At 30.9% G+C, this 27815-nt stretch overlaps 5 protein-coding genes, 5 non-coding genes and 1 pseudogene across 11 annotated transcripts in view; 4 read left to right on the plus strand and 7 right to left on the minus strand.

The window, feature by feature from the left end:
• Positions 1-524: 524 nt before the first annotated feature.
• LOC145939314 (uncharacterized) lies at positions 525-2270 on the minus strand (the record flags this gene model as incomplete). Its single annotated transcript, XM_083043546.1, has 4 exons — positions 525-953; positions 1167-1304; positions 1705-1733; positions 2176-2270. Coding segments are annotated over 4 exons (456 nt in total), but the record flags the coding sequence as incomplete, so codon positions are not given.
• Positions 2271-4276: 2006 nt separating this feature from the next.
• On the plus strand, positions 4277-7435 carry Emei (transmembrane protein 161-like emei). The gene is made up of 11 exons (XM_083044561.1): positions 4277-4360; positions 4514-4617; positions 4712-4967; positions 5129-5208; positions 5295-5510; positions 5765-5881; positions 5958-6098; positions 6173-6347; positions 6469-6565; positions 6645-6808; positions 6938-7435. The coding sequence occupies exons 1-11, from the start codon at positions 4358-4360 to the stop codon at positions 7055-7057; spliced, it is 1473 nt and encodes a 490-aa protein (XP_082900687.1). The 5' UTR covers positions 4277-4357; the 3' UTR covers positions 7058-7435.
• A 471-nt stretch (positions 7436-7906) lies between these two features.
• LOC145939921 (uncharacterized) lies at positions 7907-9708 on the plus strand. 2 transcript variants are annotated; one of them, XM_083044562.1, is made up of 4 exons: positions 7907-7992; positions 8399-8651; positions 8822-9105; positions 9324-9708. In XM_083044562.1, exons 1-4 carry the CDS (start codon positions 7987-7989, stop codon positions 9459-9461), a joined length of 681 nt encoding a protein of 226 aa, XP_082900688.1. In that variant the 5' UTR covers positions 7907-7986; the 3' UTR covers positions 9462-9708. The 2 variants fall into 2 exon arrangements, with proteins under 2 accessions (XP_082900688.1, XP_082900690.1); XM_083044564.1 differs by having other exon boundaries at positions 9311-9450.
• A 146-nt stretch (positions 9709-9854) lies between these two features.
• On the minus strand, positions 9855-9928 carry Trnat-agu (transfer RNA threonine (anticodon AGU)). The gene has a single exon. It is a non-coding gene; the product is annotated as a tRNA-Thr (tRNA).
• Positions 9929-10313: 385 nt separating this feature from the next.
• On the minus strand, positions 10314-10385 carry Trnad-guc (transfer RNA aspartic acid (anticodon GUC)). Its single transcript has one exon. It is a non-coding gene; the product is annotated as a tRNA-Asp (tRNA).
• A 329-nt stretch (positions 10386-10714) lies between these two features.
• Positions 10715-10796, minus strand: Trnas-aga (transfer RNA serine (anticodon AGA)). Its single transcript has one exon. It is a non-coding gene; the product is annotated as a tRNA-Ser (tRNA).
• A 1903-nt stretch (positions 10797-12699) lies between these two features.
• On the plus strand, positions 12700-16521 carry LOC145939315 (uncharacterized; annotated as a pseudogene).
• Trnaw-cca (transfer RNA tryptophan (anticodon CCA)) lies at positions 14222-14293 on the minus strand. Its single transcript has one exon. It is a non-coding gene; the product is annotated as a tRNA-Trp (tRNA).
• Trnal-aag (transfer RNA leucine (anticodon AAG)) lies at positions 16188-16269 on the minus strand. The gene has a single exon. It is a non-coding gene; the product is annotated as a tRNA-Leu (tRNA).
• Positions 16522-16839: 318 nt separating the features above from the next.
• LOC145939922 (muscle-specific protein 20) overlaps positions 16840-27815 on the plus strand; it is a 28943-nt gene continuing 17967 nt past the window's right edge. The window contains exon 1 of the mRNA XM_083044565.1: positions 16840-17004. Coding sequence (XP_082900691.1) covers positions 16855-17004 — 150 coding nt within the window. The 5' untranslated portion in view covers positions 16840-16854. The remainder of the gene's footprint in view (positions 17005-27815) is intronic.
• On the minus strand, positions 22926-27365 carry LOC145939582 (myophilin). The gene is made up of 4 exons (XM_083044012.1): positions 27223-27365; positions 24309-24508; positions 24081-24201; positions 22926-23736 (listed from the first exon to the last, which is right to left on the minus strand). The coding sequence occupies exons 1-4, from the start codon at positions 27226-27228 to the stop codon at positions 23557-23559; spliced, it is 507 nt and encodes a 168-aa protein (XP_082900138.1). The 5' UTR covers positions 27229-27365; the 3' UTR covers positions 22926-23556.

Genomic DNA, 27815 nt, shown 5'->3' on the forward strand with positions numbered 1-27815 from the left:
TTATTACACTATATCGTAAATACACACATGTACATATATATTTTATAATACATATTATTTAAAGAGAGGTGTGTGTTTGTTTTTTAATATTATTTGAATAGAAGCAATTATTCATATTTTTATCGCAAATAATAAAAATTTTCATGCAACAAATGTAACAAAATGTTTCGCTGATGTTTAAAAGAATTAATACTTTTTGATTAATGCACGACGTATGTACGCGATCCCAAACATGTTCCAGATGTGTGTCTAAAGTCAGGTCACATGATAAGTGATATCTTCATACTTAATGTATGTTCTGATCTCCATTGAATAGCATCATTATTTCATGAAAAACTTTGAGATTTATATTGTGTCTAAAGTGTAAAATGCATGTTATTTCAATGGATTATAAAAATAGTATTCTCTTTCTCTCTATATATGCTCCTATTTTCAACAATCACATTTTTTAAACATTTCTTATTACTATAAATGTAATATTTTTTAAAAATGTCTTGTGAAAATACTACTTCTATAAATAAATATTAATCGCAATAAGGAATTTTATTTCAAATTTTAATTAATTACAATTAGCACTTAACCGCATTGTGTTTAATTGTAAATATATATTAATTTCCCTGAATAGTGTTTTAATTATGACGATCAAGTGATTGAAAAATGTGCAACTAAAATTACTTCGTCACAATATATTTCTCACTGAACAATTCCGCCTATTACAATATTTTCGATATCACACTTAATAAATTGATAAACGCACTTTTAATTACAGATACCATGCTTGCAGAATAATCCGTTTGCACAAGGACATAAGATGAAATGGATCTCTTTAATTTCTAAAGATCGCGAATCGTTCGGATAAGTCAAATTAGCTGTAACAGTATCAGCGTTTACTCGGCATTGTTCGCCCTTCTGTTGAAATGGCATACAAGTTGGTACCGCAAATCTTGAAGGCCCTAAAAATATATCAGTAACTGAACACGTTGTTGTCAAAATCGTGGAGATGTTAATCCTTAATTAAAATATATAATAATATATATAAGGCATTTGTGAACTACTTAACTATTATAATTTTTTTGATAAAGCTATCTTATATAAATTGAAAGTACAGATTAATGTAAAAAATGTGAATATAAAAAGCATTTTAATATGATAAAAAAGACACAAACCTAGCAAACAGCAAAGACTTGATGGACATTCCGAATTAGTTGTACATTTTTGAATAAATAAAGAGTCGGAAGAGATGGCCCCTGCTAAGGTGACGAGTAGTAGTGCACTCAACATCAACGACATAATTGCTTGATAAGCTGTGGAAAATAAAATGATATGATAAAATAGTTCTTTGAATTAAACTTATAATTATAAAGAAATACAAAAGAGAGGGAAATGTTCATTAAGATAATCATTATATTATTTATTGCGACACATTGTCAAGAATATATAAAATATATAATAATAAATGTAACAGTAAAATATATGAAATATAATATAAATAAGTGCATTTAAAATGTAAATTATAAAGTTTTATTATGATAGACTTGCGTTATGCATTTTTAGCATAGATATATTTTTGTATAAAAATTATTGACATTCCAGAAACGAGTATCCGGAAATATAATGCGCATGAAACGCGTAGATCGAACTTATATCTGTTAATCTGATTTAGATGTTACTCATCATAGCATTCGAATGGCCATGAAATTCTACTTGTATTATTCTGTATAGCATTGTCATTTCTGATTAATGACATAGTTATCTACGATTAAAAAAAAAAAAATATATTATAAAGTAATTTGTTTTTTTCATCAATAATTATTACGAAGTAAAGAAAAATTAGAAATGAAAGAAATTGTTATTTGAATAATAAAGTTGAATAATAATTTTCATTTAAAAACCCCCCTCTTCGATTTAGTTCACATGTTAAGTAAATGCAAATTAACTAATTGTCGAATTAAATTGAATTATAAAATGTTAGAATTATTATGAAAAAATTGATGATGTGTTTAAAATTCTTTCGCGAAATTTTTTCCCGAATTTTCACAAAAATCGATATATTAAAATTTTATTACGCACGTTCATGAATCTTTGATCGCACTGTTTGAATTATCGCGAATAAAAATAAATATTGTTCACCAGTCTTCTTAGACACGAAAACGGACATGAACATATATTACAAACCTGCAATTAATTTGCGGTCTATACTTGTCGCGCACTGCACAGCATATGATCTTGCGAACTGTTGGACGCATTGTTTTATACCTCCATCTCCGCGTTTAAATTTTAAAGGACGTATTTCCACAGGTTAAACTGATAGCAGTGGCAAGCTGAAACAAAAATTTTAAAACTATGTTATCGGTGATTAATACGTGTTGACAAAATAATATTCCTAGATAGTTTGTAAGAGAAAAGAAGCAATGACGCGAGAAGTCATTAAGCGGATTTATAAGAAAAGATATGATAAAAAAAGCGATAAAATTATATAATCATTCTGAAAAGAGAAGAGATATAAAGATCTAAGTTTCTTTTAGCGTGTATCTTTATGCGTGATGTGTTTTTTTTTTATTCTTTCAAGACTCTGCGATTTTTCTAATATAAGTTTTAATTAAAAATAAAATGCAATAATTGTAATATCTTTGCGTTATACGGGTGAAAAACATTTTTCTACGCATCCCTCCCGCATCTACCCGCATTCATTTAAAGAATGTTTATATTTCAAATTGAAAGTTTGCTTAATAGATTATCATAGAAGTAAATTGAGCAACGCGTATATACTTTTACTTTATTTACAACTTTTAGAAATTGCCAATTTAAAAATATCACAATTTATGTTTGTAATTAATATTTTCTTCAATTAAAATAAAATACTTATTGTTAATTTTTATAAAGCATGGAACATACTAAAACATGTGTAAATATAATTAACAAAAATTAATATATTTTTGTTATATTGGTTATATAATTGTGCTAATAATGACTCTCTCTATTAAATTATGTCATGGTTATAAATGATGACGTGTGTGTTCCTAGAAGGCAAATGGTTGTCGATTAAGATAATAAATAATTTTCCCAATGGCTACATCATTGTTAATGTAGACATACTTAACAATGACAATACTTAATTAAACTATTTGAAACCTGTTTAAAAGACATTGGAGAATCACATATTGACCATTACGTAATCTCAAGGATTCGGAATTTCCAAGATGCAAATAAATTCATTAATGCATGGAAAATATGTTTCTGGGAAATTTCTCTGATGATCTACTGAGTATTTTCTGCAACATAAATCATCCAACATCCTCTATTATTCAAAATTAATTATAATTTGTGTTATATTTTTATCGCCAGTTTTCTTTTTTTATCTTGTATATTAATGTTTCTATATTTTTCAAATTGTATTGTTTATTTTATTTTATCGATTTTGTAATAAGCATTAAGATATCGTAAAAATATTTCTTCGTTTTATTTTATTTTCACTTTTTAAATTTAAAAGGTTCGGGGAAAAATCACCTAATATATGTGTATATAATTAAATATAAATATATATATTTTTTCTTTCTTCCGTAATTTCTGTCTATATATGTATGTACAGGAAAAAGAATAATAAAAAGAATTAGAAGAATAATTTTTTTGCATTGTTTTTTTTTTGAAAAATTAAAATTTGAAATCTATATGCTATCAGGGATGACCAAATATAAATAACTACGCAATATGCACTATTGCTATTATTGTCTACCTGCGGGTAGAGCGATAATTGTACAAGAAAGAGATCAGACGCGAAATAAATATGTATATATTTCACATTGCAAAACATTTTATCCTTTTTGTGTATAATTATGTAATTTTGTGACGTAAAATTATTATAACTGTAACAATAACTACTAACATAATTAGTAATTACATGCATTTAAAAATAATTTGAAAAATAATTGTTAACTTATGTATAACGTGTGCATTTTTTAAATAAAAAATGTTGTTCAATTTATTATTTATATCATATAATCAGCACATGATAATATCCTTCAGTTCTCTGATATTCTTAACCAGATGACACTATTTGTTCTGTTCTTCGCTGCAAATTTGCAGATACAGGGTGATAACTGAAAATAACCTCGTATCCCATGTGCAAGGCAGTTTGATGTATTCATTCGGTATTATGCGCCAAGCTATAACTATTTATAAAACCAGCTCGGAGACGGACTATGTTAAGATGGTAGAGCAAACATTACTCGCGGCAAATTGGATATATTTCGTCATTGTTCCTTTCAGCACCTGTTAAAATTTTTCGAAACATTGTTTCTCCAATGGAGCAGTCTTGTTTGTGAGAATTTGTCAGCAGTCAGAATACGTCCAATTAAACATGGTAATCTTAACAATAAAATTAATTTATCCACGGTGTTCATATGGAAATTGTATGTTCTATGTACTTCTTAAAATTATGTTTCTTGTCATTTGTTTCTTATTTACTCTCCATGTAATGGCAGAGTGTTACATACAATCTGTTAATTTTTTTCAGGCTCTTTTAGGAGCACAATTGGTCATCACTCTTGTAATGGTCAGTGTTATACAAAAGTTAAGTCCACATTTTTCTTTCGCAAGGTGGCTATTGTGTTCTACTGGGTATGTATTTGCATACATATTTACAAGGAACAATCTTGGGCATAATATTAAAGTGATAAAGTCTCAAATCATTACTCTTTTTTTGTTTACACAGATTGACACGCTATCTGTATCCGACAGATCAACAACTTAGAGCATTAGCTGGGGTGCCAAAGGAAAAACCAAAGAGAGGAAAACACAGTGAGAATGGCAAAGTGGGAGATGTGTTTCATGTTCCTAGAAATTTAGATATCCAGCTTGAAAGTGCACAAGTGACTGCGCTCGATGTTGTGCATTTAAAATATTATACGGAATATCAATGGCTGTTGGATTTCTCTTTATATGCTACTATTGTTTATATACTGACAGAGGTTAGTGCTCATTTAATCATTGCTTATCTAATATATGGATACCTATATTTATATAAATATATCTTTCTCTAAATAATTTTTCTGTTAATTAATGTTATTTTATAGTTCATATGGTATATGTTTTGTAATATTGTTTAATTCTTTCTTTTATTGTTTAACAGGTATACAATTATTTATATCCAATCAAAGATGAGATTAATCTCAGTGTACTGTGGTGTTTGGTAGTTTTGGGTTTTGCATTGTATCCTTTGAATTAAAATCCTTATTAAAGAATTTGTTAAATTTCATATTTTTCAAAGAATGTGGTATTCCTTACATAATTTATAGTAAAGTGCTACTTTCTCTTTGGGTACAATATTTTAAAGGAGAGGAAAGTGTAGGCGAAAGATCTACATGTATTGTTACTGGATTTGCGTACCTTCTCATTGCTATGATGGTACTTATAGTTGATGAAAATAAGTTGGAAATCGGCTTGGAAAAGGCATATACAAGTTTTAATTATAGCGCTTCTCGATTTTTAGATACTCAAGGACTTTCTTCCACGTGAGTTGATTACATAATTCATCACTACTAATAATTTTCTTAAATCTATTGCATGATTTATTGGTTATTTATGTAATAGATAAGACATTTTAGTAAAGTTATAAAATTTAAAGTAAACAATTTTCTATTTATTAATTTATTTGTTAATAATAGATGTTGAAGATTAATTAATAATTATTTTTAGATTTATTGAAAATTGTATATTTTTTTAATATGTTATTTAATAAATAATGGAGGACTATTATTTAATGTAGGGGGCCAGCTTCAAAAATAGTTGTAAAGTTTTTTCTCGCTATATGGTGTGGACTCTTGGGATCGTTATTCACTTTCCCAGGATTAAGAGTATCAAAGATGCATTGGGATACATTAAGGTATCATATTATAAACTTTATTTAATTTAATCGATATTGAATGCTAATTATTTATTATATACGAAAATAATTGCAGGTATTATAGAGATCACAAATTATTGTTATTAATAGCAAATATCAGCTATGTCTCACCATTGCTATTGGTGAGCTTATGGATTACACCTATCAGCAGGGATTATTTGACTGTTCGAATATTTAGCGGTATGACTGATCCATTGTAAGTCAATATATGTTTACATATCTAAATCAAATTAGAGAAATATAAAAAACAATTAAAGATTTTTATTACAGAATGACAGCTGCAAGCTTTGAAAGCATGAGATTGATTATTATCGTCGTTGCTGTTTTATTAAAGATGATACTTATGCCAATATATTTACAATCTTATTTAAATCTCGCCATTCAAAGATTAGAAATACAGAAAAAAGAAGCTGGTAGAATAACTAATGTTGATTTGCAGAAAAAGGTGCGTCATAATGATTGTATACTACAATGTCATATAATAAAAATAATTATCTTAATTAAAAAGAGAGTTTTCGCTCCTGTAAATATCTAATAAAAAACGAGTTTCATTTTATATATTACAGATTGCAGCTGTATATTATTATCTATGTGTGGTTGCGCTACAATTTGTTGTTCCAATAATTATGTGTCTATTTTTTACATTTCTCTACAAAACGCTCGGTAAGAAAAAATATTTTTTATGAAATACAACATGTAATGATGTAATTGTGTTTCTTCTGATGTATCTGTGTTGAATTAGGTGGTTTTACTTGGGAAGGTATTTTAAAAGGCACGCTAGAGGAAGAGTGTCCAGCAGACGAATTACCGAAGTCATTCTTATCGCACACGAGCAATGATAATACTGATAAGACTGTTATAGAAACTGCTGAAGAACTTCAACTTGCGCTAAGTTCATTAAAGCAGGTGATATGTCTCAAATATTTATGACAAAAATATTAACAAGATAATGTTTTCTTAAAACATGATAATATTAAATCTTGTTATATTTTATATTATTTTATAATATAAAAGAATATATCTCTTTTGTTACAGATCTTTACCACAGATGTTTATAGAGGTATCTTAGGATTGGCAACATGGTGGAGTTGCTTTGCATTATTTGCGACTAGCGCTATGGGCATGTTTTATCAATCATATTTCTCCAACATATGAAGAGATCTATTAAGAGAAATTCGAAACATCGCACAAATCTCCATTAATTCATAAATCATCAATCATGTATTATTAAAATCATAGCATTGTCCATTAAGATACATATTTTCAGACTATCTATTTCAACATATGTCTATTGTCAAAATAATTAGGTATACAATTATGATGTAAGATTATTATGTAAAATTATTATATGTAAGATTTTGTAATACATATGGCAATAAATGTAATACCAGTTGTATTATAAATGAAGACAACTTTTTGAAACTTAAAATCTCGATCGTGTTAAAAATGTTATTAGTATATTAACACGCCATTTATATGGCATATAGATAAAACAGGATTAAGTTAGTAATATTCTCGTTAAAGTTTTCTGTAGTACAAACAATATCGCTATGGTGATTCTATTTTATAAAAATTTCATGTAACATAGAGAAATAAAACCGTTAGCAATAAAATATTTAACATTCCACAATCGTCTACTTGATTGCAATTAATACTCATCATACGACATTGTTGTCGCATTAAGCATTCTGAAAGCGACTTTCTCCGTTATCAGTGATCTTAATCTTGATGAAAATAGTTTACAAACTTGAAATTTCTATTTCTGCTTATAATGGAAAAACGAATGATATTGCGCAAACCTTATTGTTTCATGATTTTTGACTGTCATATTTTGAGAAAATTATTATTTATCATCTGATTGCGATTCACGAATTGTTCAATACTGATATCCTGGAGAAAGTGTTCACTGAAATGCGATGTCAATCAAATGCTACTCACGTTTCACGCCAATTGCTTCCGTAGTATATAGCTCCCCACAGAATTTCTTAGCGTCGTAATACCATCGTGATTTTTGTCGACGATAATACTGTGCTTCTATCATACGAACATCACCACATTAGGACGTAATTTCTGCAATTTTCATAATGTTGGTAAGTAACGAACAGATTATAATGAAGAGAATATTTAAAAGTATATTATTTTGTATTATATGTATATCAAATATATTGAAATATTAGCTCTGCATTTCATAGTTTTTGTAATTTTTACAAGAGAGGCTTTTTAATCATTTTATAATTAATTTTTTAACACTTTATGAAGTGTGTTGCTTCTTAATAATTAGTGTATATACATTAATTAAATTAAAATGTAACATTTTTTAAATGATAATTGATGATATATAAATGTTCTCTCTCTTCTCTTATATAAACTATTCTTTTTCAAGATTTTATAATTGGCTATTGGCTATTGGCTATTACATGTTAAAGAATAATTAAATACCGTATTTATTCTCATGTCACAATTATCTCGATTAATCTTACAAATTGTAATTTGCAGAAACACGTGATTGTTGTCGGTGCATTATGTTATCTCGTCACAGCTGAACCACCGGTTCAAAGTACGAAGCCGAATGTAATAGGAAGTTCTGACCATACCTCTTTCAGTTTTATCCGACCGGGATTAACGCAAACATCATTTGCATTCAGTGGGCCGAGTTCCCATCAATATTTTGCATCTAGCATCGGCAATCCTCAGTTAGCGCAAAAAGTTTTGCCAAGTTTAGCGCACGCCCAAAGAAATCCTAGCTTAGGTTCGTACACTAAAACATAATGTATTTAATTCTTTTTTTATAATAACTTTGTATAAAACATATATAATTTTTATATATTAAATTTTACAAAATCAAAGGTAGAAAAAATAAACGAAAAATTAACTTTTTGATAACTTTGCGACGAATTGATAGAAATTTTTTAACTATAGGATATTATCCACTTGGTACTATCGCGAATGGCTATGCTGCGGTTCCACAACATCCGACTCTTGCAGCATCCGCAACCGGACCATTCGCTTATCAGGCTAATGCTATAGATCCTGCAATTGCATTAGCATATACGCAGCAATTGCAGCAGCCACAACAAGCATATTTGCATACATATCAACCGAATAATATTTCTCAATTGCAATTAGCGCAATTGCTTGCTCTTCGACAGGCACAGTTTGCACAAGCTCAACAAGGACAGTTACAAGCAGTTCAGTCAGAGCAGGTAATTTTTATATTATAGACAAAATAAAAATAATAACAATAAATGAAGAAATTAAAATAAATGTCGCAATATTAATAACAACATCGTATTATGTTACCTTTTCCTGTCTATATTTAAATTATTAATAAAATTGCTGTTAAATTATTTTGCTTAGAGAAAAATAATTATCATATGTGTATGTGTTAAGTATGATTTTTGTCAATAGTAACTGTACACAGGTACCTGAACAGATTCAATTACAACAGCGACAAGAACAGCAACTGGAACGACAAAATTTGCTAGGAATCGCTTATTCATCTGCCCCATCAGTAGCACATGTGAAGGTTTCCGGAAATGGATACAAGTTCAACTTCTAATCCTAGAAATAGAAATATAAAGATTAGAAGATAAGATAAGAACTATTATTAATTATATTTCTAAAACATATATAATGCAGAACACGAACGCACTGATATTTATTGTAAAAGATGTTATAAGTAAGAGAGTTCACATACATTAATATACTCAAATATTTTGTATAGCGATTAAACATGTTATGTAACAATCACTCTCTGTAACTATTTCATTGAAATAAAATTCATCTCATTGTCAGCTCATGTAAAATTTATAGATTTTTCTCTTCATTCTTAATAAAGTTATCTCTCTATAGTCGTCATATAGAATATTTACAGGTGTATATTATCAATTAAATAGTTCTACAAAAAAATATATATTATTGCTAATTCAAAATGACAAAAATGATCCCCACAAGGCCCCGGGGGGATTCGAACCCCCGATCTCCTGTTTACTAGACAGGCGCTTTAACCAACTAAGCCACGGCGCCTTTGAATTTTCCTTGAAAATATTAATTTCTTCAGTAGTTGCTTCATATTAAAACTTGTAATTGTGTATTGATTGCCTCTATATTGTATTATAATATTACATTATTAATATAATAATATAACTAAATAAATTAGAGTTATTTTTGAGTATATAATCTATGATTAATGATTAATGATATATAATATATAAATATAAAGATTATAAAAATTATTCTTAAAATGTATAAACAGAATTGAAATTTTGAGATAATTATAGTATCGAAGCACATATTAAAAATAGCACACAAGACGAATATAACTATATTACAAAGTTTAATTCAAGTGAGATCATTTTAGATGCAGAATATATTAAGAAATGAAAAGTAACAAAAGAATAAAAAGAAAATTCTCCCCGACGGGGAATCGAACCCCGGTCTCCCGCGTGACAGGCGGGGATACTGACCACTATACTATCGAGGAATTTTAAATTCCGTGTTGAAAATTTACGACATATAGTTAATTATACATTAATTATCTATAATGTGAATATATGTATATACATATATTTCAGAGTTTTACACAATTATGCAAAATATTTAAACTAAAATTTTATATTGCATTTTAATTGTCATATTATAATTTGATATATATTAATTGTGTGTATTAAAATTGTGATAATAATGTTGCCTCACGTTATTTCTATATGTACGCAGATGGACGCAATGAAGATGAAAATAAAATAATTCCGGTATTTTTTATAATATTGCAAAAACATGTATTGCAATGACAAAAAAATTATCACCACATTACGCAGTCGGTAGGACTCGAACCTACGCTCCCAGAGGGAATCTGATTTCTAGTCAGACGCCTTAACCACTCGGCCACGACTGCTACGTGTACTTATTCGTACAAACTGAAGAACCTACGTACGGATAAACTAATTTTTGATATGTCATAAATTTTCTATCAAACATGGTAGTTAATGAACATGTGTAAAATATTCTGACTATATTATAGTTCTCGTAAATAAAATTCAAATAGAGAAAACTTTATACTGGTCATTGGATATCTTTTTAGCTTTATATATGAAGCAGTTTTTATACTGTGAAAGAGACAGTAATCATCAACAATTTCTTCATTGCTACTTGTTAAATTATTTCGATCATCGTTACGGGTATGATTCTTAATGAAACTACCTCGGAGTCAAGCGGACGCGGGGATACGATTTATACGGAATAACGTGCGTCGCGCACACACATACACGACGTTGATCGATCAACCTATTCTTCGAGGAGCTCCCGTATGTGCTGTATAGCGCAGAAGCGTGGTGGAACTCACCGACTCGCCGGCAATGCGACGACGAGCCCGATCGCCGCCGATTGTCACCCCAGTCTGGCCGGCTTGGCTCGATGACGAGCACGTGGTGCGTGCTCACATCCCGCATGCGAGCACCACGGTATCCGAGCAACACGCGACGACAGGAGCCAATACGAGGTGGTCCGCTCTCCCTACGTTGAACAGAGTTTCGCGCGGGTTGTCTCGCCGAGCCCCTCCTATTACCAGGAAAGCACGCCGCACTGGGAGGCTGTCCCTCGAAGTCCGGCCCCCCTGGCCTGGCTCGGTCGATTGCGATATTCCGTCATACCTTGACTTTCGCCCGTGAGGAATTTTTTCAACAGGAACGCATGCGGCCGCCTGTAATTTCGTGACGCCACCGATAGAAGCGCTAGTATCAACGTCAACAAGCTGCCGGCCTATGTGTATACGCACGATTATGTACAGGGTGTATCGCGAAGTTATCCGCGAGGACGACGTGATACTCTCAAGTATACATGACGAATGTTTGAAAATCGCGGACTCAACACAACTCGCGTTACAGCTAAATTTAATATCGATCTGATTTGCGACATGACGTGAATACGCAACTGTCAAAATATACCTATCTCTGTTTATAATATTTATATGAGTATATAAATATATAATGAATGTTTTTATAAATTAAGCGTAATTGTTCAAATTTCGACATAAACCATGAAACTTTACAGTAGAAACAGATACAAGAGATATATAATAAAGTTCTTTCTTCTATGATAAAAAGAAAAAGCAATTAAAAAGATGCATTATATGGAACAAATTTTTTAAGACTAAGATCTCAACGAGCTTATTAAATCTAATAATTAATATTTTAATTTATTTTATTCACGATTCGTAGATCGCACGATTCCATTATCCGCATCTTTGTCCGCGATTCACTAACATCGTCGCTTACTCTAGTCACCAACGAGTCACCCTGTATATATACATACACATCGCCCCTTTTGCAGGTAGCGGGTCCCCACTTCGACACATAGTGGCTTTAATTTTAGGGGAAAACGTAATAACGTTCGATCTACATTTCGGAGTTATTTCGTAAAACCTAGGGAACGCGCGACATCGCGCATACCATATATAACGATTCGACGAAGCTCTCGAGCAACCGGTTGGAGAGACCGTCGGAGTCGGCGATCGACATCGCCGACGACTTCGAGGGGGGAAGAATCGCGTATTATTAATGCCGATTTTGGGGAAAAACGGTGTCACTGTCCCGCGAGGAAGGTCTGGCGACGGCATTCAGGGCGGCTACGCGGGGCGGTCGTTCGAGGCGACGTCGCGCGCGTATCTTCTGACAGGCGGTCGCAGCCCAGTTGATTCCGCCGCCGTCCGGGCGGCCACAGGCCCGCTAGCCCTGCCGAAATTTCCGTCCACTCCGGAGTCAATGAACCAATAAGCAGTGGAAAGAGATCGTCGTGGACCAATGGGATATGGCTGAGTCGTGGCCGCGCTTAGGGCCCGCGCGGCTCTTCCTCAAAATTGTGTCTTTCCGATCCACGGCGAACAGGAGGTGACGGGAGGTGCACATGCATGCACGTGGTCGTCGCTTCTGTCACGAGCAGATGCCTTCTGCTTCTGCATTCTCCTGTGTTCCTGCTTACCGCTCGGTTAAATTGTTGATTATGTCCATTCTGCCCGTTGACTGCAGATTACCGCGCGGGCCACGTGTAAATTAACGCGTGTGGAGAACGAGCGAGGGAGGGAACACGCGCGAGGTTTTTTTTCGACGTCGCGCCGTCGTCCGAACTCTCGTATCAAGGTTATTTCTCTCGGGGTTAGGCTAAGCTTCATTGTCGTCTCAAAGGGAGTCGCTTGTACCGTTCTGTCATCGTGACCACGTGACGCATGTCTGATGTCTGGCGAACATTGTGATATATCGATGGGTGTGGCGTAATAATGTAAGCAACGGCAGCTTGGAAACCGTAGATTACTATATAGATAGAATAAACATCCAAAAAGATGATTCGTACCTTGCTTTTATCCGTTGATTGGTGCCCTGAAATTAGAAATATACATATAATGAACGTATTAACGATGATTTTTTTGTAATATTTATTATTCCATAAATATGAATAAAGATTTTCACCTTTCACTCCTATTGATTATTCCATTTAGACATATGCTTCGTGATAACAATAATTTCAGCCTCAGCCTCGAAGAGTGAACCCTGCAACACGTATACATATATGAATAAATAGAATATCGTTCAAAGTATGTAAAAGATTTTGATTTAGCAATTGATATTGCGTTATAATCGCTCGCGATATGAACATGCAATCCTGTTGAACGAAAAGCATTTCGGACGAAAGTAGGTACCATAGGTAATACAAGAACGCGCCCACACAGATAAGACTTCCTCGTCTCGCGTGCTAGCCTGGTACGAGGAGGGGCTAAATGAGACAACCCGCGCGAATGACGCTCAACTGTACGAGAGAGGAGAAAGGGCATCGTTCATGCTGTCCTGATAATGTACGGCCTATGTGCGGGATGTGAGCACGCACCGCGTTTCATTGCGGTCAAGGAACAACGGCCATAAGCCGTAAATGTGACGCGACGATGACAATTTTCGTCGTATGTGCGTGCACGTACACGAAGAGAAAGAAATATTGATGTATCTCTTGCCAAAGCGTCGAGCGTCTGCGAAACGTCAACGTAGAACGCACGTGTTTCCATACGCTCCGACCTTGTTTTCTTCCCCCACGTGATACAGCGATAAATTAGTAGTCGCAGCTACAACAACGTTCTTACGAAATTCTAAAATTTATTGTAAATTTATTTATTTCACGATGAAGATTATTTCTTTCGCTTTGCTCAAGGCTATATTTAAGATTTAAGGTATATATATTCACATGTTGCATCGTTCACGAACGCGATTGGCATTTTAAGGAAAAAAAAGAGACAAGAACGGATATATCTCTTTGTCTTTCGACAAAAGTTTTACCTTTTGACCCCGACGTGATTTGAACACGCAACCTTCTGATCTGGAGTCAGACGCGCTACCGTTGCGCCACGGAGTCGACTTATATCGGCATCCTTAGATCAATAACTAGTCTTTCCATCCAATAAATCATCCGATTTTTCATGATATCTGATAGCAATCTACGTTCGATCGTCTACCTGTTGCAAGAAGCTTCAAATAAAATTTAGAAAAAACAACACTATGTCACAAAAGACTATTATATAATAATAATGTGAAAGAATAGAAAAAGAGAAAAATTGTTATAAGATCGTTTAACGCGCTATATAAACAAAAAATTACAAAGAATAATAAATTCAATAAATTATTGATATACTAATGATTTTTTTTTATTATTGTTATACCAATAATAATTTATATAATTTTTTTAGAATATCTAGTGAGAGATTTCTTTTAAATGTTTATCGCATTATAAATTATAAATGTATAAATATAAATATATAGTATATAAATATATATACATATATATCATAATTTAAAAGAAATTTTTTACTAGATATATACTATGCATTATATGTAATTAATACATATATGACTATAATTACTATATAAATTGCATCTTGTATAAAGTATTGCTTGAAATAAAAAGGAAACTAAAAATGCTAAAAATATAAGACACATATTTCCTATGATTGTTCGCACAAACACATACATATTATATATATATATATTTTTTAAACATTTTTAGTTTCCTTTTTATTTCAAGCAATACTTTACACAAGATGAGACTTGAAATATGTGTAATAATTATATGCGCTGTATTAATTAATTACAATATGCATAGTATATAATATGTAATGCAATATACATAGTAATAATAATTTGTATACGCATCTGTAAAATGCAATGACGTGAAATGATATTCATTTGATGCATTGACAGGTCGGCGATTTCTCTCAAGTTGTAGAGACCGTGTCAATTGGGCGTGGTCCGTGGTAGCATCTTTTGAATGAAACCCGTATCAGGATACCACGTGGCTTCGGAGCACACTTCCGTTCTCCTTTTTTTTCGATATCATGATTATTATTACATCGGCCGTTCCGTTCTCCCCTTCGCCGTTTCATAAACGTTCAATAACGATCCCTTTTGACCGAAACGGGCAGGAATGGCGAGCCCCCGACGACAACAACGTCAACAGGATCCCATCTGCTTGCAAGAGCATTGAGACTCCGTGGACAAGCTTCCGTAAGGAGTACACGTTCCTTCGCTCCGTATCTCGTAGATTGAAATCTACACCTCGTTCTCTCCTAAAAAATGATTCTCGCTATAGATAATATTCATATGGTGTATCACACCTATATGACAAAACACAAGAAATTCTAGATATTAATAAAAGATAAAATTATGCCTTTTTAATCTCTACACATTTATATAAATCTTTTCAAGTATTTATCTTAACCAAAATTATACCATTTCATTTATAGGTTAATTCTTCGCTTGAATAGTGCATATAATATTTTATGTCATAAATCTGCTGCACTCTCCAGATTGTCTCATAGTGACACGTCTCGTAAGAAAGTTACCTACCTTTCCGCAAAGAGATAGATAGTTAATCAAGTTAACTTATAATATTGATTAATGTTTATACGCGCGTGAAAGTGATTAATGTATGTACAATTCCAATTACATATTTTCTTTTCAATAGTAAAAACGGTCAATCGACTTAACCCCTTTGGAAGAGAGTAGACCTTCGCTCCCACAGATGTCGCCTGTATACAGTACTCGGTGACGCGCTTACCTATTTGCATTACATGCACTCCTAATAGGTGTGAACCACGGCGCCGCGTGCCGACGCAACCCATTGGACCTTCGAAGGAGACGCTACCACTGCGTTTCGCTAATCGTACCCCACGCGGTCGTCGCGCAGCTCGAGTGCGAAGCCGCGAACGCGGGGTGCGTAGTTGACACACGCGGAGGGAATAAAAAAAAAATAGTGGCAGCGGTGGGATTCGAACCCACGCCTCCGAAGAGACTGGTGCCTTAAACCAGCGCCTTAGACCGCTCGGCCACGCTACCGTTGTCAACTGGTCCATTTGTTATTCAAATACTGGTAACGAAATTCTCGCAAAACTGGAGCAAGCTTTATTTTTATTCTTCTTCAACGCGTTGTAAAAAAGGTAGCGGAGAAATGTCTAAAACGGACGAATAAAGCAAAATGTTACACCTAGAGAAACGTAGCGTGCAGTTTCTGAGAGAGAAACATAATTGTTTTCTTTCTTTTTACATTTTTGTAGTAATAACATATATTATACTCTCTTTCTCTCTCTCTCTCTCTCTCTCTCTCTCTCTCTCTCTCTCTCTCTCGAATATAACCTGTGGAACGTCGCGCTCGCGATTTGTTAAAGGGATACAAAGGAGATGAAAGATGTAAGAATTGAAAAAGTTTATGAAAAAGTGCAACTTACATATTTTAAATGAAATTTCAATCGTTAATTGATCGTCATCGCATCTGCGTCATCCACTGTGCGTCCCTCGCTGTAGACACGCGATGGATCGCATTCCGGTCTGAAGTAAGTGGTGAATAAGTGATTCATACAGAGGCGCCCCCGCATTCACCAACATAGACGCGCATCTATCACGTATATATACGCAGCACAACCGATGGAGGGCACTCTTTTTGTGCTTCAGCTCAACAACTCAAGAGTCGGTGAAAAGCTGAGAGTCGTTAAAAGTTTAAACGCGTCGTGGAATTTCGGAGAAGAAGCACACGAATTACGCAAATTCACCATGCCTGGACGCCCACTTTGGCAGGTTAGTGGCGCGTTATTATTTCTCAAAATCGAGACGTAATATGAGATACAATATATCACGTGTCTTTCTTCTTAGTCGTATTCATCGTCTCAATCACGCGTTTTAATTAAGTTTTTTGCTTGATCGTATAATCAAGCATGTACTGCTCATTGCGATCATTATTTTATTATATGTATGTATATCGGAGATATATATTTTATCTCTCATACTCTCATGACTGAAATGTTCTCTCTCTCTCTCTCTCTCCTGTGCGCGCGATTAGTTAGGTTGGTTAGGTTTGAACATCATTTTGTTGGTTAGCTATATGCATTAATATCATTTATTCTATGATTAATGTGTTTATTCTACAGTTATTTAAATTGTTGATATTTAATTAAGGATAACCTTTTAAAGATAACCTTTTTCACAGAGATAAAAACATGATAAAATTAGAAAACATTATTTAATAATTTAACTAAAATATATATGTATATATTACAAAAATCAATATAATATTGTGCAATTTCATGATTGGTTTTTATATTTTATTAAATTTTTTGTTATTTTTTTTACGTAGTAAGAACTTACTACGTAAAAAAATAAAAATAAACATTAAAAATAATAATCAATTGTAGTTTGTTTATATATTAACGATATCTGTGTCCTTCTCGCGTAATAAGAACGTAATGATAATTTAATGTAAAATAATTATTTAAATATATATGTATTATATATATATATATATATATATATATATATATATAAATATATATATAAATGGAAAAGTATTAAGAAAATTTAAAAATATTTTCTTTTTCGTGAATTAATAAACTAAAACAGAAAAGTTCTATAAATATTATTATAATTTATAATATATACATATGTAATATTACAATATGCATTTTCATACACAGAGAGAATTTTCTCTTAGAATTTACCCTGAAAATCATGGTAATCGTGGGACAATATGGTATGGAAAGAATTTTATGAGAATTTCTCTGATTAATATATTTATCACAATAAAAATAATATTTATCACAATAAAATATAAAACATGTTTGATTAATTTTACTAGGCAGATTAGTAAAATTAATCAAACATGTTTTATATTTTATTGTAATAGATGATATTATTATTTTTATTGTAATGAATATTAATCAGAGAAATTCTCATAAAATTCTTTCCATACCATATTGTCCCACGATTACCATGATTTTCAGGGTAAATTCTAAGAGAAAATTCTCTCTGTATACCTTTTAAAATATAAATTATACTCGCGTATAAAGTTAAAACTCATTTATAAGCATAATAAATTATTAATACGAGAAATTATGTTTTATTTAATTTTACAACACAGGAATGTTAAAATTGTATCGTAAATAAGATTTTTGAATATATTGCGCTTATATATTTTTAGTTTCTGTGACGTTTAAAACACTGACTTTTCTTCTATTTAAATACTCTGACTCAGTACGTCAATCTGCGAAACTTTTGTAAATCCGAACGCGTATCTAATTCGGGAAACACTTTTAACACCATGAATCATCATCCAAAATTTATTATTGTTCATGTTTCTCTAAAAACAAGCCAATAATTCTCAAGTACACAGAGAAAATTTTCTCTTAGAATTATCACATACTATTAAATAAAGAAAATAGAGAAATGTGCAAATAATCGTTTCTTCTGATATCTTTCAGAATAAGTCTTTACGCAACATTTTATATGTATTGCTTTATGAATCATATTAATAAAGTAATCGACAACGTGATATTTTTAAAAACTCATTCCAAACGAAATACGGTATTTAGTAATTTGTAATAAAGAATTTCGAAAAACATTTAAAAATTATTTTTCGGAAAGATCGATTCGATTACGGAATAAACTAATATGGAACCGCGACTAGAGTTTAGCGATGGTTGCTATGTGTATATACCACGGTGATCCAGAAATAAACCGAAAGGCACTCGGATCTGCCAAGGAAAGCAAAAGTATATGAATTAAATTTTACTAGAAACATACTGGAGCGCGTGCACGAGTGTTACCTCGAAAAATCCAGAAAAGCGTGTCACGATGACGCGACTGCGGTTCCTAATTTATTTACAAACAGTAATGGATATTTTTATACCTGCGTGGGTGCAAAGATAAACAGGACAGTGCGACGCAGGGTAGGCGTCGTGCAAAAAAATGTTTCACTCATTTAAATTGTGCTCATATACAATTAATTAATTTCCAATTAATATTTATACATTATTCTATCAAAACACATGTAAGGCAAAGAAACAAATTAAATTTTGTTCAGAGAGCGAGAAATTATAAATTCTTTATATTTTGGCCAGTATTTGTTATATATTCATAAAATATATAATACACGGAGAGAATTTTCTCTTAGAATTTACCCCGAAAATCATAGTAATTGTGGGACAATATGGTATGGAAAGAATTTTATGAGAATTTCTCTGATTAATATTTATCACAATAAATATTAATATCTATCACAATAAAATATGTTTGATTAATTTTACTAAACTGTATAGTAAAACGTAAAACTAATCAAACAGATTTTATATTGTGGGTAGATATTATTATTTTTTATTGTGATACATATTAATCAGAGAAATTCTCATAAAATTCTTTTCATACCATATTGTCCCACGATTACCATGATTTTCAGGGTGAATTCTAAGAGAAAATTCTCTCTGTGTATCTTTATATTAATAATTTCAACTCATTTCAATAAGATATTGGTTTAAGATTTATTATTCAAATATTAATTAATAAAAAAAGAAATTATTAACATATACGCGAAATGGTAATCGCAAACACATTGCATGAGATTAGCCTAATCTCAAATTGCAATGTCAGTGTATTTCTTGTATTGCTACATTATATTTCTTCGTTACTTTAAATATTAGTCTACATTTCAAAAATATATTTATATGCTGTATGTTTTAATGCAGATCTTAGAGTTATGATTAATTTTATTATAGTATATCAACATAATTAACATATATATATGTATGTATATATACAACATACATATACACACATTAAACATAATTAAAATATACATATATTGATAGAAGAGAATATAAATATAAATTAAGAAAAATAATATTGTCGTATTTTTTGAAAGATAATATTAATCGAGTTTAAGTAATTATATATAACATATTATTTAAAATATATTATTATTTTAATTTTTATAACATATTCATATTTTAAAAATTAATTAGTAAATTAACACTTTAATCAGTTGATTTCTCTAAAAAAATATTAATAATGTGTTAATTTATTAATTAAATTTTAAAATAAAAATATGTTATAAAAATTAAAATAAGAATGTTATAATTAATATATGTTATAATATAATAACTTTAATGCCGAATAATATTTTTTGACAGAAATCAGCTTACTGTCAAAAAATATTAATCGAGTTTAAAGTACTATAACATTCTCTCTATTTAAAACATATTATTAGTTTAATTTTTATAACATATTATTATTTTAAAAATTAATTAGCAAATTAAATGCTTAGTCAGCTGATTTCTGACAAAAAATATTAATAAGGTGTTAATAATTTGTTAATTAAATTTTAAAATAATAATATGTTATAAAATGTAAAATAGTAATATGTTGTAAATAATGTTATAATGACAACACAAGAGATAGGTCATATAACATATGCAGATAGGTCATTATATAACATATTATTTACAACATATTACTATTTTACATTTTATAACACATTATTATTTTAAAATTTAATTAACAAATTAACACCTTATTAATATTTTTGTCAGTAATCAGCTGACTAAGGAGTTTATTTGCTAATTAATGTTTAAAAAAGTTATGTTATAAAAATTAAAATAATAATATCAGTACTGTCAAGTCGGAGTTGCCGAGCCGCCGAGCCGAGCCGAGCCGAGCCGAGCCGAGCCGAGCCGAGTCGAGCCGAGTCGAGCCGAGTCGAGCCGAGCTCCGAGCTCGCACGTACGCCGCGACCACCGCCATTACGACTTTGCGACCTTGGCGTGCTGCACGTCCCGTAAATGGCACAAGCCTGTCTGTTGTTAGGTGCACTTTCGGTTGTTCGCGATCAACGTTTGCACGCTCATCGCCGGTCCGCGATAGTACAATTGTGAGTTTATTGTTTTTACGTGCTTAATTATCGTACAAAGCCAATCGCGTCGCGAAATCGTGTACAGACATCGTGATCGCGATCGCACGGGCGAGTTTATTACGCAGGCGAGTCCATTACACGGGCGGATCGAATTACCGTTGCGCTTTCGACGCGAATTTCCGGAGTTTTTCGACGTAGTCGATCCGATTTCTACGTCGTTGAATTGTGTGATATATAAAACTTAGTGAAACGTAGTGTCCATTTCTTGGAATATCGGCGACTCCTGAGTGCGTCGTGAAGTAGTCGCCGCATCATCGTCGTTCGATGAGGCCTTCCGATAAGTGGATCTTGAAAAAAGCGGCGACGCGAAAATGGAGCTTCGGTTTTATTCGCGTGCGAATAAGCTCTCGCGATTCTCGCGTTTTACCGAAACGCGTCGAAATGTGATATCTAAAATCCGGGCGTCGCCGCGCGTCGAACGAAAAAAATAACGCGAGTGCAAGTGTTTCGAGTGAATGCCATAACCATAAAAGAACGATGCAGAGAGAGAGAGAGAGAGAGAGAGAGAGAGAGAGAGGGAGAGAGAGTGAGAGGGGTCGGTGGCCCGGGGGGCATCGGACAACGGCGGAGCAACGATAGGGTAAATAGAATTTATAATTTATGTAACTTTTCATTTGTGAGATTATCTATTTATCTTCGCGATAATGATTCAAATTTTACATTGTTGTATAATAGTGAATATAAAATATCCTGGATTTTATATTTTGAAATACTTCGAATGTTTAATAGTTTTTTAATAATTTAATAATAATAAATATTTGTATATGTATAAAATACAATTTCTACATTGTATTATATTTAAGAGATATGTAGATATAATTATTTATATCTACATATCTCTTAAATATGTAATGCGTACCTAGATTCTTTTACTATTAAATATTTTATATCTACATATCTCTTATATATAATACAATGTAGAAATTGTATTTTATACATGTACAAATATTTATTATTATTAAATTATTAAAAAATTATTAATTTATTATTAAATATTCTAAGTATATCAAAATATAAAATCCAGGATATTTTATATTCATTATTATACAACAATGTAAAATTTGAATCATTATCGCGAAGATAAATAGATAATATCTAAATATTTTAATTAAAATATTTAATAGTAAAATTAAATAGTAAAATGATGCATATTGTGTATAATGCCTTTAATATTACATTAACATATTGCAAATATTAATAAAATTGTAAAAGCTTATTGATTTAATTTTTAATTTATCAACTTGCAAAAATAAAACGTTAATATATAATTGAACTGAATTATATAATTTATGCAATCGTCTATTGCAAAACATTACATGAAGTTAATACTGATCTTATCATATTATAAATCTTAATAACTATTTTTATAAATATTCTAAACTTATAACTTTTATTAAAGATTTTTGAATTTATTTTTTTTCTTTATATACATATTACTATATATGTATATAATAGTGTAATGTATAATATTGCGTGTTTATGTGTGTGTATATATTTGTACATGTGTATATGTCAAATTGTGTTAATGTGCAGGTACATATGAATATATGTATAATTATTTTTAGTATTCATACATTTAATATATTTAACATTTTGATTAACATCATGTAATGTTAATGCAACAATTTATTTTATCGTGGTTTGAAATATGAATCCAATTGCAAATACATATGTATTACATATTTTTATTCATGTATTTAACATATTATAATAATTGCGTGTCATTGTGTAAAACTTGTTTATGTAAGTGTATAAATGTGAATTCGAGAGTAAAATAGGATTTTATTTCAAAGCACTTTTTTTACATGTCATCAATGTGTGACAGGAAGAACTCGTACTTATATTTATGCAAATTAAAAGTGTTATAAATATTCATATAAAAAATATATTCTTGCGTGACTAAATAGAAAATTAATAATTACTGCTATTATTGAGATTTGTTATAAGAAGAAAGATAAAATAATTTATTAGCTGTTAAATATATATATCAATGTCTAAAGTGTTAATTAAAAAATAATGATTGCAGTTATTAAATATACTACAGAGATGCATATGTATGTGATAACGCAAAAAGCGACTTATAGAGAAGTACCAACACAAATTATTTGATCTCATTTATGCCAATAATAATCATGATAATAAAAAATAAATAATTATTTACTTACGACAAAAATTTGAATTTGATGAAAGCAATAAAAACAAATTTGAAAAATATTTCAAGAGCTTAATATTATCTTCGCATTTTACGCGTAGTTAAAAAATGCGATTTATTTTGATGTTCTTATATTGTATCATACTCCGCATTTAATAGTCTAACCAGTCATAGTAGCATTTAATGCACGATATGCATTTTTATTTAGACATATGTATATTAATTTACTTCTATAAAAAATTTACATATGCCGAGTATTTCCAAAGCCACCGTGGCCAGCTTGGCTGGCACCCTTATTGTAACCCATTTGAAGATTTAATTGACCTTCGCTGGCACGAAGCTGATCTTCGGTAAAGCTTCTTTTGTTCTCGTCTGCCATCTTCGGTCCTAAACTTGGTCCATTCCAATCATGTTTCTGAGTCTGTTATATTGATGAAAATTAATTAATTTAATTTGATGTCATTGTTATATTTGTGTATAATTTCTATGAAATGAAAGATTATATCTTGTAAATCTTATCTTTTGTATTTTGATTTAAAATACGAAAAAATTCCAAAACTAGTATTTTCTAAAATATAAAAAACTAGTCTTTTTTAAAATACAAAAAAATGCAAAACAAGTAAAAATATAAATGTAAAAATTGTTTCACTACGCATAGATGTTTTTACACATTTTTATCATAAAAATATATTGAAAATAATATATTAATTTCTAATCTTGTATTATTTGTAAATTAATTTATTGTTCATAAAATAGAACACTCACGATTCTGCCCAGCGCGTACAGACAGAGGGTAACTTGAGGGATGTTACGTCTTTCAAAGAGATCCGCGGTTTGAAAAATCTCTTCTTGCGGTACACCATAATTTTTAATCGCCGCTTGGAATCTATTGAGACAACGCGTACGCATTATAAACCAATTGTTATATAGAGATGAAAAATTATATTATAATATAGAAATTAGAAAATGATAAAATAATTTGATGTCGCTCACCTTTGAATGTTTTCCATAAGTTGAAAATTGGTGCCCTTAGATTGAATCTTTTTAACCGATCCGGGTGCAAGTTTGTTAATTAAATGGCAAAGAATTGCACCATCCCTCAAAATATCTTCGTAGTTTCCAGGAGGGAGTTTCTCACCTAACACAGCCTCGATCCAGGCAAGAATTTCAGCCTCTTGTTCTTTGTTGCGACCCTGAAATAGATAATATATAATATAATTAGATATATACATAAATAAATATAAATTTATTTTTTAAATAGGTGCTAACACACGGAACAATTAGTTTTTATTTTATTTTATTGCGAGAATTTAGTCTAGAACTCATTTCTATACAATGAACGCCGATTGTAAGTATTTTTTGGATGACTTAAAAATGGCTGTATCAAAAATAGATCGTACGTGGTGGTGTAGAATTACTCGCGCGTTAAACTCAACATCGAAAATAAAATACAGCATCTAAAATCTTGGCTTTTACAAAAACTGTCAAAACGATATTAAGCTGCATGCGGACATGTGCTTGAATGTACATTATATATTGTATCTTAATTCGTATATTAAATGAATTGTCTTTCGGAGAGTAAAAAAAAAAAGTCTTTAGAAAAATATTGTTATTTATTCATAAATTATAAAAATAAAAATTATGAGTTATAATATCGAATATAATTTTGTAAATCTAATTATAGTCCAATTATAGTCTACTTTAATTATAGTCTTAACTATATTTAAGTGGATATTAAGCAGATACATAAATCTCATAAATGAGAAATGTTTCACGGTTTTACAAATAATGAGCATCTTAATGGCTTTCACATTTAGAATTTCTTAACATTTAAAATGATTCGATTTATGACTCGAACAGCTGACCGGGGCAAGTAAATCTGGCACCATTCAGTCAAAGCAATAAATCAGTATTTAGCAAAATTAAATTACCATCTTTTAAAGCAGCCTTTCAAAATCGCGCGATAAATATCGTCGTCGAATAGCGATTGTTTTACGAGCTTTCCGATTCGCTCAACCGTGTGATATTTTAGGAAGAGTGATGTTATTCAAATGTTAGATAAATAATGGACTCGTGTGCAATTTGTAATAACATCGTGATCGGGGTTTCGAAAACAACTCAACTGCATGAATATAACAATTTCGGCACGTGGATTTAGCCAAGATGCAACACCGGTTTGAATGATGAAAGCAACTCTAATTGACTCTAATTGAATGCAGTATTTCTATGATATATGATTCGCTTGTGAATAAATGCGCATTTATTGACATGATTATTTTTAGTATTGCAATTTTAGCGCGACAATGTATATTATATTTATTAAAAATAATGGCAAAGTATTATTACAGATAATATAAAGCTAAATTAGAATATATATGAAATCGAGAGACGGAATAAACATTAAATAGATGTCGAGTGAAAGAAATCTATTTTTTTTTAACCAAATTGCATCAACAAAATAAATATAATGCGAATAAATATCTACATATCTTAGAGCTGATAAAAAGTAAATTCTCGTTAAGTGATACTGGCTAGATAATTAATAAATATCTTCAAATTTACTACGTTGCGAAACTATATGAATTTTTTTTACTTCTTATCTACAACATGTCAGACGTGGTTGCGGCAACGTGTTTCTCATCGCATCCACTCGGGATGATATTTTAAGCTCCATTTTCAAAGGGAGCAGCTTCCGTTCGGACGAAAGCGGCTTCCGAGGACGTTTTGCGAACGTGACGCGCAACGTCGTAGTAAATCACTAAATTTAAAGTTAAATTGGGTGGGTCCGTACGATTTGCAACACACTCCAATGAATTGGCTGGCGACAGATCAAGCCACACACCTGTGCTGAAGACATATTTCGACGTATCGTCTGCATGAATTGCACATTATAATCGAGCATAACATCCCGCGTACATTGAACAAAATTTTACATTAAATTAGTAATGTAATATAAGAAAAGAAAAAGATCAATTTTTAAAAAAATTTCTACAATTCTGATTAATTTTGTTTCCTTGTTTGCTTCAAATCAAATATGTAATACGATAAATTAACATGATCGATGAATATTAATTTAGATAATAGGCAGCTTTAACTATTGCAATAAATTGAATATTAATGCAATAATTTTATTATTTTAAAACAATAATTGACAATTTCAATTAAATAAACTGCAAATATTATAATTTCTTCCCTTAGTTAGATAATTACTAAATTTCTTTGTATCAAACTATGCCCGAAACCACATCTATAAATTTATTGAAACTGAAACTCATCGTTAAGCGTTATCCATTGATATTGTCTAAATCTGTTTTACTTCTCGGAATAACGTTTAAAAGTCTGCGTTGCATAATGTTATTTATGTTAGAATATAAATAGATCAGATGTGTGAAGGAGAGAGAGAGAGAGAAAGACATACATACATCAAAAGAGAGTACTGACGTAAAACGATGTATCATGCAGAATGATGAATTGAATCATAACTATAAATATTATAAGGACGTACCCATATGTTAAAAATTTCTGAATTATTAATAGTATATATTAATTATAATATATAAAACTAAGCAGTAAGAAACAATTGTAGTTACAATCTACATTGATTATAATATATTTGACATACTTTTAGATTATTTATCTTTTTCTATGAATAATATTAATTGTTACGTTAATGATTTTTTTTTATAAATGAAAAATATAAAAGTCGTGTTCACATTTTATCGATGTTAAATCATACGATCTTAATATACGCGTATATGTATATGTTTGTATAAAAAATATATATTGAAATGTACATAAGTATATATATTTTTTATTAAAACCGTTCTATCAGAATCATACCACGATTAATCATTCAGATCAGAACAAAAACAGAATAAAAAATGACACTTTTTTAAGAACAACGTACCGGCATTTTGTTGCTATGTCGTTTCTTCGATGATAGCTTCCCCGGATAGTGTGACTTTGAAACTTTGAGTAGAAACTAAATTGGATGCTGAGCGTCGCGACGCTATATGGCGTCATCCCCTCCGCTGTATCCTTGCCGATATTTAAGCAACGAGTGCTTTTGGCTCGCTGCCTAGTTTTTGGATGGGTATTCCCACACCCCCGCTCGTAACCAGATCTTGACACTGCGTCCCTATTTACAAGATGCGTTGTGATCCTAAATTAAATTACAATTTGCATTCAGACAGACGATGGCGAGGAAACTGACAATGCAATATTTGACACTATTTTATATAGGGACCTATAAAAGCGAAATAATAATATAAACGATAATTTTTTTTATGAGAATAAATGTAAGAAGAAATAATTGATTGATGGAAAATTGCTTGAATAATTTTATTTATATGTTCTATATAACATTGCACGAAAATCTCCCATACATGAAATTTATTGCAAACATTAATGAGTATTAATAAGAAGTATTTGAAAAAATCTTTTTAAAATAAAACTGTTTTGGTAAGAAAGTGTTTTCTTACTGATATATACAGCTGCATG

The sequence above is a fragment of the Prenolepis imparis genome, unplaced genomic scaffold (genome assembly GCF_030444845.1).
Source record: "Prenolepis imparis isolate NDT839.2.m4 unplaced genomic scaffold, iyPreImpa1.0 SCAF_8, whole genome shotgun sequence".
Taxonomy (NCBI): Eukaryota; Metazoa; Arthropoda; class Insecta; order Hymenoptera; family Formicidae; genus Prenolepis; species Prenolepis imparis.

Excerpts from the sequence above, each read along its gene's own strand:
- Emei (XM_083044561.1), top strand. Across the intron at positions 5,882-5,957 it reads ATGCATTGGGATACATTAAG|GTATTATAGAGATCACAAAT; the intron begins GTATCATATTAT and ends AAATAATTGCAG. Across the intron at positions 6,566-6,644 it reads ATTTCTCTACAAAACGCTCG|GTGGTTTTACTTGGGAAGGT; the intron begins GTAAGAAAAAAT and ends GTGTTGAATTAG.
- LOC145939921 (XM_083044562.1), top strand. Across the intron at positions 8,652-8,821 it reads CCAAAGAAATCCTAGCTTAG|GATATTATCCACTTGGTACT; the intron begins GTTCGTACACTA and ends TTTTAACTATAG. Across the intron at positions 9,106-9,323 it reads AAGCAGTTCAGTCAGAGCAG|GTACCTGAACAGATTCAATT; the intron begins GTAATTTTTATA and ends AACTGTACACAG.
- LOC145939582 (XM_083044012.1), bottom strand. Across the intron at positions 24,202-24,308 it reads CTTATGGAAAACATTCAAAG|ATTCCAAGCGGCGATTAAAA; the intron begins GTGAGCGACATC and ends TTGTCTCAATAG. Across the intron at positions 23,737-24,080 it reads TGTACGCGCTGGGCAGAATC|ACTCAGAAACATGATTGGAA; the intron begins GTGAGTGTTCTA and ends TCAATATAACAG.